At 35.0% G+C, this 12641-nt stretch overlaps 1 protein-coding gene across 1 annotated transcript in view; it reads right to left on the reverse strand.

Moving 5' to 3' along the window:
* Positions 1 to 12641, reverse strand: part of LOC123820735 — a 203964-nt gene that overhangs the window by 60270 nt on the left and 131053 nt on the right. The window contains exon 8 of the mRNA XM_045841664.1: positions 4738 to 5001. Within this exon, the coding sequence (XP_045697620.1) occupies positions 4738 to 5001 (264 nt within the window). The remainder of the gene's footprint in view (positions 1 to 4737; positions 5002 to 12641) is intronic.

Consider the following 12641-nt stretch of genomic DNA (forward strand, 5'->3'; position numbering starts at 1 on the left):
TGAAAAGGGAGAGATTTCAGACTGTCGATGAGATTCAGGAAAATATGATGGGGCAGTTGAGGGCAATTAGGAGAACTGTGTGAGGTCCCAAGGTGCCTACTTTGAAGGGTAGTGAAACATCATTGTCCTACATACAATGCTTCTTGTATCTTGTATCTTCTTCAGCAGACATATCTATTTTTCATATTACATGGCTAGATACCTCTGGACAGACCTCATATATGACAATATGTATATTATAATGAAACTATAAAAATCCTATCACCTGGTAATATCATAGCTGTTGAAAGGTTGTAGTGAAACACATTACACATTACTTGTGGTGAGGCCAGTGTAAACAAACCTCCAGTGGTGCCAGTTGTATAAAAATATAACATATGCAATTATGTACAGTACATAAAACTTAATGATGATAATAAATTACTATGTTACTGGTTTATATATTTATTATACTACACATTATTATTATTTTGCATGTACTTCACAAGAAGAATGGTTTTTGAATACTATTTTATTTTATTTTATTGTGGTTCAAATAGAGTTGTCCCTATTTCCCCACCACCACTTTAGAATATAAAGAAATTGCTGTAAAGCAGTATGCAGTGTTATGCCATCAGCAGTCTCATATGTCTTGTGTTTACTATGTTTCTTGACTGCTTTCATCTTGCACTCTTCTACACCATAACACTCAGTACAGGTTTGCAACCCAGAAGCAATAGGTTATACCATAAGTCTGGGTGTGTAGTAGGCTTACCATCTAGGTTTGTATAAACAGTCTATGATATTTGGATGATAAAATCACCTGACAAATTTTTCACAGTATATTCCCATTGTTAAATGGCACATGACTGTATTTCAGAATTTCACATAAAAGGAAAATGGGGTTTCAATATGAGAATTTTTATCTACATCATACTAAAAGACAAACATGTATATTTCTATTTATTCTGCATTATAATCAGAAAATAATGTCTTGCATAATGGTGCTCTCTTCATCAAGATGACTCAGTAACTACCCTCCTTAAACTTACAAAGTAAGAAAATTCCTGTTATTCTCTATCATACAAGAATATCGTGGACAATTGCATCTATCTGTAATGGTTAATGACTAAGTGGGATGTGAAGATAAGTCATATTACTTTTTCACAAAGGATTTTTTTAAGTACAGTCAAACATAAAAGAGGAAAATGTTAGTAATATGCTCAAAATCAAGTAAATTTTAGTGAAATCAATTATTTTAACATTGTTTACCAAACTACTTTTCTTTGTTAAATATATTTTATTGATTATGCTATTACAGTTGTCCAATTTTCCCCCTTTACTCCCCTCCACCCTGTACACCCCCTCCCACCCACATTCCCCCCTTCAGTTCATGTCTGTGTGTCATACCTATGAGTTCTTTAGCTTCTACATTTCCCATACCATTCTTACCCTCCCCTGTCTATTTTCTACCTACCATCTATGCTACTTATTCTCTGTACCTTTTCCCTGTCTCTCCTCCTCCCACTCCCCTGTTGCTAATCTTCCATGTGATCTCCATTTCTGTGGTTCTGTTCCTGTTTTAGTTGTTTGCTTAGCTTGTTTTTGTTTTTGTTTTAGGTGTGGTTGTTAATAATTGTGAGTTTGCTGGCATTTTACTGTACATGTTTTTTATCTTCCTTTTCTTAGATAAGTTCCTTTAACATTTCATATATTAAGGACGTGGTGATGATGAACTCCTTTAACTTGACCTTATCTGGGAAGCACTTTATCTGCCCTTCCATTCTAGATGAAAGCTTTGCTGGATAGAGCAATCTTGGATGTAGGTCCTTGCCCTTTGTGACTTGTAATACTTCTTTTCAGACACTTCTTGCCTGCAAGGTCTCCTTTGAGAAATCAGCTGACAGTCTGATGGGAACTCCTTTGTAGGTAACTGTCTCCTTGGCTCTTGCTGCTTCTAGGATTCTCTCCTTCATTTTAATCTTGGCTAATGTAATTATGATGTGCCTTGGTGCGTTCCCCCTTAGATCCAACTTCTTTGGGACTCTCTGAACTTCCTGGACTTCCTGGAAGTCTATTTTCTTTGCCAGATTGGGGAAGTTTTCCTTTATTATTTGTTCGAATAACTTTTCCACTTGTTGCTCTTCCTCTTCTCCTTCTGGTACCCCTATAATTCAGATGTTGGAATGTTTAAAGATGTCCTGGAGATTCCTAAGCCTCTCCTCATTTTTTTTAATTCTCATTTCTTCATTCTTTTCTGATTGGATGTTTCTTTCTTCCTTCTGGTCCTCTCCATTGATTTGATTCCCAGTTTCCTTCCCATCACTATTGGTTCCCTATACATTTCCCTTTATTTCACTTAGTGCAGCCTTCATTTTTTCATCTGATTTGCAACCAGATGAAAACCATAGCCAACCAGTTCTATGAGCATCCTGATTACCAGTGTTTTGAACTGTGCATCTGATTGGTTGGCTATCTCTTTGTTGCTTAGTTGTATTTTTTCTGGAGTTTTGATCTGTTCTTTCATTTGAGCAGTTTTGTTTTGTCTTGACACACCAGTTACATAGTAAGGGGCAGAGCCTTAGGTGTTCATCAGGGTGGGGCAACTCAGTTGCTGGGTTGTGATGCTGTATGTGGGGCAGGAGTCTAAGAGGGAACAATGGTGCTTCCTCCACTCTCTGCTGGATTTCAGTCACTTCCACCACTTCCCCCAAGCAAACTGAGCCCTTCTGGTGCTGATTCCTGGGTGTGTGCATCCTAGGACTCTTTGGGTCTCTCCAGTAAGCTTTCCTGTGAGGCTGGGAGTGTCTCCCAGAACCTCAACCCTCACACATGTTTTCAATTGGTGTATTGAGGCTTTATTTCCCTGCTCCGGGGTCCTGTCTTGCTTCCTAGTTCCACCTGGTTTATCTGTGCACAAATGCGGGACCGCCCAATCCACCAGCTGCCTTGTGCACCACACCCCTCCACAATCCGCCACCTTGCTGGGTCCACCCGCTGCTGCCTTGTGGTCCTGGGGTCTGCCAACCATTATTCTTTTTGCCACACAACCTTCCTCCTGCCACCCCCCTGCCACCTCCCCCCCACCTGACTCAACCCCTCCTATGGGTCTGAATGAATGTATCTACTTTAACTCCTTGGTTGTCAGTCTTCCATACAGTTCAATTTTCTGTCAGTACTGGTTGTTTTTTGTTTCTAAACTGCTTCTGTCCCTATTTTGGTTGTGCAAGGAGGCACAGTATGTTTATCTATGCTTCCATCTTGGCCAGAAGTCACAACTACTTTTCTTAACTTTCTAAAATTTTTAACATCACTTCTTGATTTTATCTGAAGTGTAAGATATATATAATATATATATTATATATCTTTATGATCAACACCTGCACTGCATAAATCATTTATTACAAAACAAGTTAGTGTTCCTATTGCCATGCCATAATTTATGTAACACTGAAATTTAGGTACAATTAGTGAAAAAGTTACAGAAAATTTATAGATGCCTTTCATACTGGCCAATAACTATACCAAAATTCATTTTTTATGGTTATATTTTCCTTTTTATTTCATCTTGATTTCTTGGTACAGTACATAAGTCACTGATTTGTTAAATATTTTATGGCTTTTCTATAGTTTTCTTTAATATTTGGGTGATTTTCCAGTGTTCCTTTAGATTCATATGAGTTGTTTTCTTAATAGCATACCTAGACTACTCAAATAAGATATTTTAGCAAAACATTATAACAGAATTAGCTAAAAGAAAAGATTGCTAGCTAATTAAATATAAAATAAGTAAGAAACAGAAAAGCCATCACACAAGAAATATATCAAACTATCATTTTTTTTACCAAAAACATGGGTTTCCTTGTAGATATATTCAAAAGGAAGAAAATGTCATAGCATTTTATGATACAACTACCATGGGAAAATATCATAATCTGGATGAACATATTTAGACATATGAGACAAAAATAGACTAAAATTGTGTTGCAATTCTTTATACTTAATCTGTGCTATAATTTTCTGTTTTGTACCTCTGTGATATTTGCCTTGAATAAATTTATGCAATGGCATTCCTGCTAAGACTTGTTTATAAAAATAAGACTCCAAATATATATAAATAAATGGGTATGCCCAAGGTTTTGTTTTGTTTTGTTTTTGTTTTTGTTTTTGTTTTTTGAGATAAACAAAAGAGCTTGCTTTGAAATGTATGTATGGCAAAGGGAGCTTTATTATGTCCGGTCACATGCTGTGGAAATGTGGACCGTTAATTATCTTTTGTATAAATACATGTCTGTCTCATCAAATAAATGGCAAACAACTGGAAGGCAGAGACAAGATCTTTTATATCTTTAGATTGTGAGAACAAGCAATGCCCAATACAAAACTAAAGCTCAATAAGTGCCTTCAATTAAAAAAAAAAGTACCTTAACTGTAGCTTCATGTTGAAGAAACTAATCTGCTACAGGAGCAAAAGACTGTAAACTGAGAATCAGGGACTTCAGTGACCATCTTAGCCTATTCATAACATAGGAGTATGGATTAAATTATCTTTAAAATTCCCACTAACTCTAGAATTTTATTCCTTCTTTGCAGACATCAGTTTAATCTGCATTACTATAAATTAGCATTAAGATATAATTTCTTTTAAGGGTTTATGATTATTGAACTTTTCAATAGCATGAAAGGAAACTGAAGGCTAGAGAGAAGGTTTGGAAAAGCTGTAAATTATTTTTCTACTTACTAAACCATATTGCAAACCTGAAAATAGAGATTGCACAGCCAGTTGTTCAAATCGAGACAAATCAAATCTTCAATTTTCCTGAAGTTGTTGAGTTTCTGGTCATAATGTCCTTGGAGAAGGGGACACTTGAATTTTCCCTCTACGACATCAAAGTTGTTATCACATAAAGGGAAGGCTGACCAGCCCACAACACAGTCACAACAGGCATACTTCCCACGAAGGAGAAAGAGTTCGAATAAGAAAGCCATGTCAGGTTTCACGTCTTTCTTTGGAGGAAGTACCTACAAAAGATATTAGACAAAGAAAGATTGGGATACTTGCATACAGAAACACATCATATTCAGTGATGCCATAGATAATTTAAAATTAAGTAAAAGATGGGTTTGTACTTCTCTTTTTTGCTCTCAAAAGCTCTCCTTTGGATGTATTTATGTAAATAACCTTTCCAGCCCAAGGTAACTGAGCAATCTTAACAATGAAAATGAGACCCAAACAGTAAAATATGAATTTGATCTTGCCAGTTCAAAATTCTGTACTTTATGATCCTTAGGAATCGAAGTCATAATATATTAACTAACATGGTATGCTACACTTTCCAGTCCTTTTTGCTGGAACCAGTACCTCTGTGAATCTATTTTCTATATTCTCTGTTTCTATATTTTGTCATAATCATTGTTTTCCTGGCCTGCCATTCACCTTTGTAGCTCTCATGCACCACACATAAGTGCTTTGTGGTTGGAGCACATTCAAGCAGCCACCAGCAAATACATAAATAAGTGGAACATCAAATCTTTATCTATCTATCTATCTGTCTGTCTGTCTATCTACCTGTCTCTATCTCTAAAATCAATATATACAAATTTAAATAAATAAATAAATAAAATTTGAAAATTTGACTATCATACTCCAGAGAAAATAATTCTAGGCATAATGATAGCTTGAATTACTATTATTAAGTCCAGCTCTTCAATGAAAGATAGTGTCCTATTTAATTTTGTGACTATCCTGTTTATTTCAACTGATACTATAATGCACATCATTATAGGAGCAACTTGTCAGTGCTAAATAAATATGAATGGGACATAAAGATGGATGTAATGATCAGATTGACCAAGCCATTGGCCAAGTTCCCAGATGCAGAGATGGAGCCTACCCTCAGCCCTTAAAAACATTTGTTAAGAAAATGTAAGATATAAATGTTTTTTTTAAATAGAGTACAGTTAAGTATTTTTAATGCTATTAAAATAATTATAAATGCTTATATGAATAATTATAAATGGGCAAAAATAAGGACTTGTTTAAGACTGTTATAACAATATATTTAGCCAAAAGTATATAGGCATATTTTATATGATTTATGTAAATATTCCAAAATTTAGTTTATGTTTAAAATGAAACAGAAGCATCTGTTGAAAAATGCCATAACCCTGTGGCAGCTGCTATTAAACCATTAACAGGATCAGGTTTCATTTAAACCAGATTTACCATTTTCGACAACAGCCCATGGGAAAGCTAAAAACATTAGGCACAAATTACTTGACAAGAGAGATTCTTAATCAAGCCATACTTTTCATTTGGCTAGTTGGCTATGAATAACCTCTGTGATAAGAAAATAAAAGCTAAATGAAGAAGAAAAATAAAATCAAGAACCTACTTTGAACTATCATTTAAAATAAAGCTCAGCTGATGTTAATACATTAATTTCATCTATTTTATTCCTACTTTTAGAAGTAAAAACTAGTGTTCCTCTCATAATGACCTTCTCTTAGTGAATATGTTCAAAAGAGATAAAATAAGAATTTGACCAGTACTGACCCAACTCTATCATTCATTTTTGTTACGGTTTTGGGAAGTCACTTTTCTTTTTGTATCTAAGTTTCTATGCATTCAAGTCTCCTCATCAATAAAAAAAAAGACATAATAAGAATCTTTCTCACAGAGTTGATGCAATCATCAACTTGGGTAGTAAATATAACAATGTTCACATACAGCCATCACTGGTATAGCTCAGTGGATTTAGCATGGGCTGTGAACCAAAGGGTCACCAGTTCGATTCCTAGTCAGGACACAGGCCTGGGTTGCAGGCCAGGTTTTCAGGGGGGGCCATGTGAGAGGCAACCACACAATGATATTTCTCTCTCTTTCTCTTTCCCTTCCCCTCTCTCTAAAAAATAAATAAATAAAATATTTTAAAATGTTCATAAACATATGAAATGTATATAACTGTTATTATTTATTTTAAGCCTTTATCCCAACCACTTCTAAAATAACTCAAACTATAGTTCATTTTAATAAAGAAGAGAAGAATTTATTAAGTTTTAAGCTCACCTATAAACATATAAAACACCAGTATCGTTTTGTGCATGAGAAACAATTTAAGGCTACAAACCACCAAGTAACATCACACAGCACTGTCTCACTGGTAATGATGTAAAAAGGAAGCCAGTGCTCTCGCACAAAATGAACTTCAACCTCTTTTACAAAATAAAGTGGTCACATGCAACTACACTGACAGTCCCAAAAATATAAATATAGCGACAAGACTAAATCTGGCCATTGCTCTTGACTGAAAAAGAGGATAAGAGCCATAAGTTATCAAATAAACAAATTTGCTTTATCTGACAACAGCTCTTTTACCTTACTTGTTCTTTTAGTACCCTCTCCCTTGCTGAATAGCATAGAAGAGATATTTTTCCTAATGTGTAGCTTGGGACTCACTCTTTTCCTCTCTGGCAAGAAAAGATCACTAAGGTTCATTGTACCTCTCAGAGGACCATTTCCACATACCTGAATATTTCCACAACTGTCCTATGCTGTTGTATTTCCATGCATATTTTTCAGTAGCTTGAAACTGAATATGATATATTAAGGAAAATAAATGTATCCATTTCCAGTCAACTACCAATGCCATCTCATTATAATAGTCCTGGTAGTAGGAAGTGATAATGTCCTTAGAGTATCTTCACTTTCTGAATACCATGAAGAGCATTCTTTCTGGGCAAAAGACACTGCAGACCTGCATTTCACTGCATAACATAATGGTGATGCATTTGATCTTCCATATCATAGAAGGTGTATGTAAACGGATAGTGGAGAACAAGCAGAATCCATGAAGCAAACAAGAATTGTGAAGGCTGAGTTTTGCATGGAGGATTGAAAGAGAAAGCAAAATTCTTTCCACCTGGACACCAAATACTTTTAAACTAAAGCAATTCAGAGAGGATTAGGGCAGTCTTACGAAATAAAAATGCATATCAGATGAAGTATTCTTCAGTTGTCTGGTCTCTCTGAAATTTTTTTGTAATGATTATTGTTTTTATAATCAGAAAAAGTTAATAAAGTGGTTTCAAAAACAGAAGATTTCAAGATTCTCCTTCTAGGTATAATGGGCATGGTCATGAATTCACTATAACATGGAAAAAACAGTTAAATTTTTAAATTATGTATATCCATTAATCCATTGGGGATTTGAGGACACAAGAAAACTTAGGGGAAACTAAGTCTCAGGAATAAGCCCTTCATATGTGACTTAGGACAGCTCTAGGCAGCTTTGAATCCCAGGAAACAGTTTGACAGAATAGAATTGTTATTGGGTGGGAGCCTGCCAGTAATAGGAGACACTGGCTGAACTTCTAACAATCTTGGGATAATATGAAATACTGGATACATACGAGCCCCAAACACAGAGAAAATCTTTACTACCAATTCTCAACCTTAGTACTTTTATCCAGTGCCCAGCAACATGTGAGCACTTAGGTCCAGGCTGGGAGTCGAAGAGAGAGCTCCAGTGGCACAGAAATCATGATGCAGGGCTAAAAAGCAGAGCAGCATCTCAGTTACATGGGGCTTGGATACCAAGCCCAGCTGAAAAGAGAAATCTTTTATATCTCAAAACTTTTGAAAGCAGTGATGAATTAAAACTAGAGCTACAACCTAACACCAATTTAGGTCAATTCTAATCATAGAGATCAGTTTCTTACCTGCCTGACAGAGACAGGCTTTTCTGGGGGGTGGGTGGGTAGGAGAAATAAATATTTTCTACTTCAGTCTTACAACTCATTTATACACAGTGTCTAGCATACAATACACAACTATGAGACATCCATAAAAACAGAAAACAGTGATGCATAGACAAAATGAAACAGTCAATGGAAACTGAACCACAGATGACTGAGTTATAGAATTAACAGACAAAGACTTTAAAAAATTGTTACAATTAGGATAAAGAAGAAAAAACATGGAAATAATCAATGAAAGGGATGAAAATTTCAGGAGGAAAAAAACTTTAAAATGTTTTAGAACAGAAAAATATTCAAAATTTAAAAATTGATTCAATGGGCTTAACAGTAGAAATGGAGGGAGTAGGAAAAGGATAGGTCAACAGAAATATCCCAGCTGAAGCACAGCAGCAATAAGAATTTTAAAAACAAAAACAGAATAGAGCATGTGAGACTTGTGGGACAATAATAAATTCTATACACATATAATTTAAGTTCTAAAAGAAGAACAAGAAAATGGTTCAGGAAAAATAAGTATTTTAAGAGATAATCACTGAGAATTTTCCAAAATTGATGGAAGACATCAATCCACAAAACCAAAGAGCTTAGACTCCTTAGAGGAAAATAAAAAGGAAACAATACCTAGGCATATCATTGTCAAAACAATAAAAATAAAAGATAAAAATAACGGGTCATCTAAGATATCTTACAGAAACGTTCATTACTGGCTGTCAAAAAGTCATACTGTGTCACATATCCATATTGCCTCATCTTGAAATTCTGAATCTAATAAAAACATTTTATACTTGTAGAACATTCTATTGGATTGGCCAAACAGTCCATTTAGATTTTTCCATAAAATAAAAGACACATTTTTTATTTTCACCAATAACTTTATTATATGGGTATTTTGAGTACATCGGCTATCTCTTGCTATCAGCTTCTAGTGGGCAGAGGCCAGGGGTGCTGCTAAGCATCTTCTGATGCATAAGACAGCCCCACAGCAAAGAATTATTTGGTCAAAATGTCATTAGTACTGAGAAACTTCACAAACCACTTTTGACATGTTTAATTAGTCACATCACCTTCTCCATACACTGCACAAATCTATTTTTGTGTTTCAGTAGCATTTTTACCTTTCTTCAAATAATAAAGTGTAATACTCCAAAATGTTGAGTATCATTTTCTATCCTCAATATTAAAATGGCCGCACAAAAATTCACCAATATTGATGTTTCTTTTTTGAATACACACTGATGTGACAGATGGCACAATGCAACCTAACAAAATTGTTTCAAATGAAGTTAAAAGCAACTAAGTGTTACTAGAGCCATTGTAAAACTAAACAAACTTTTTGGCCAGCCCAATACTTTTGCTTTTTGTCCTGTCTCTTTAGTAAACACTCTACTCACACAGTTATTTTTACCTCTGGCACTGAACAAAAAGTTTCTAAAAATTTGGTTCAGTTTAAGGTTCACTTTTTTGCTCCTTAGTTTCTTACTTGATTAACATCACAGTACTACTTTAAATCTACGATATAAATTGCAATGCAGCTTCACCACAATATAATCTTCTGGTTTTATTTCTTAAATATATTTGAATATATATATTAATATTCATAAACATATAAATACATTTAAATAGGGTGGTGAAAATTATTTTTTCAAATGCCTGCCCACCCCACACATACACATGCACACACAGTCAATACTATGACAGACTCTGTCAGAAAATCCCTTTTCTTCCCCTAGGTTTTACTCCTTAAAACTAAAGATTCAGGGCATCTTCTCCTTGAACAATATCTTTAAGGTGATGCTTTCTAATCTACATGTTCTCAAGCAGAAGCACAGGCACAAATACTGTGGGGCCTGGACATAGATAGAGGACTTACAAGTTTTCAAAACTCTAAGATACTCTAGGGTTTTAAAGTACTTAATATTTAAAATAAATAATAACAATAATATAAAAGTTATAAATATACAGTAACCTCAGAAAAGAACATTTTAAAAATTTTGTTGAAAAATACAGATTATCTAATAAAAACACTAGTGTTATATACAACACTAATTTTGAGAAACTTATATTCAGCCCCTTGCTCAGATGTCTTTTCTATCATGTACAGGACAGTTGTTCATTCTTTACCTGACTCCTACACTGATGGTGAAGTTTACCAATTAGTAAAGTAAATCAACCATGTGAGGACAGTTCTGTTAAAATGCTCCACTCCCTCCTCAGCAGCGGTAGTGTCATCAATGCTACTCATCAAATATTTGCAGATCTTCACCTTTTAAGCATGTAGTAGGACTGCATTTTCAAGCCCCTTTGTATTCGGGTGGTCCATTTGACTAGTTCTGGCCAATGATTGGTGAGTGAATATAACGTGCCAATTCTGGGCCACAGCATTTGTTGTTAGTTGTACATCCTTTAGATTTCTCTTTTCTTCTCCTTTGCCACAGTGACAAATAATACTCTAGATGGTGATCTTTTAACCAGTCTTTAACTTAGAATGACAATGGGTAGAGTAGAGCATCTCACTGTCCTGAAGTGAACATGCAGTTTGAGTGGAAAATAAACTTCTATTATATTGCACTGAGATGTTGGGGTTCTTTGTTACTGTAGAATAACTGAGCTAATATTGGCTGCTTCACCAGCTCTGCACTATATTTACTCAAGTACAATCTTAACTGTTCTATGGACATGATTAGTGTGCCAAGATAGCTTCTGTGCCCCGTGCCTAAGTCACAAAATATAAAGTCAAGAACCTAGTGGTTTTTCGTCAGGGTAATGATAAAGCCAACAGTAGAGAGAAACATGTAAATACTCATATATATCTGCTTAAGTGGAAAAGCAGAATAATGCTTAAGTTGTTTGTTATAAGTTTACAGTAGTGGTGTTTGGATATTTCTTTGTTTGCAGTTCCTCTAAATGCATTGCAAATGGTTTTACATAGCTTATTTTAATCCTAGTTGTTCAATTAAGCCTGTCTAATCTATATATCCAAGTGGTTAAAAACATGGGCTTCTGCATAAAACAAACATAAGGTAAAATCCCAGTTTACTGCTTAAGTAAGTAACCTACCACCTCTTACCCTTGGTTTCACCATTTATAAAACACTGGTGGTGATGATGGGAGGCAGGCGGAGGGACAACAGTGATGATGACGGGAAATAGCCAGTAGAGAAAATGGAAAGTGAACTAAATGGTTTCTTCCAGGTCCAACATTCTATAGGGAATAAGGGTACTCAAGGAGGTAAATAAATATACTTAAATTGCACTAAAAGTAGCAAAATAATCTTTTTATTAAAATGAACAAATGAATAGAAATTAATGCCACAGCACAAGGTAATCTAGGTTATCCAGTGAGAGTTTTATAGCACCATTATTTCCTTTCCATTCCCTCAGCCAAGATAAATAAATCAGCAAATTAGCTCTCAACCCCAGTCTCTACACTGTGGGCTAAAAGGACATAATTACTCTTGGAAACTTATCTTGGCCTAGGGATCAAGAACAAAGGCTGGTAACAGCTATCACTATGATAGCTTCTGAATAGAAAGAAAATCTTATTTCCAACACCATTGGAACCAGTGCTGTTATGTGCAAATGTAGTAGTTCCAGTTTCCTGTTTTAAATTTTTTTAGTTTCTTAATCCTAAAAGTTAGTACAATATCAGTAGTTAACATTTATTGACAACTTATTAAATGCAAGGTACTTTTTAAATCACTAATCCTTACCAACTCAATCACCACAATAATCTTATTCTACCCTGCACAGGTCGTGGTCAAAAAAAAATGTTTAAGAAAAAAATTTGTGTCTTTCAGATTAGCCACAACCTCCACAGGGTTAACTCCATTTTTACAAATGACATAACTAGGAAAGAGACCTGTCCCAATGTCACACAGAACATAGATGTAGAGGGTAGAAGGG

Source organism: Phyllostomus hastatus, unplaced genomic scaffold (assembly GCF_019186645.2).
Source record: "Phyllostomus hastatus isolate PE091 unplaced genomic scaffold, TTU_PhHast_1.1 phas_contig_37, whole genome shotgun sequence".
Lineage (NCBI taxonomy): Eukaryota > Metazoa > Chordata > Mammalia > Chiroptera > Phyllostomidae > Phyllostomus > Phyllostomus hastatus.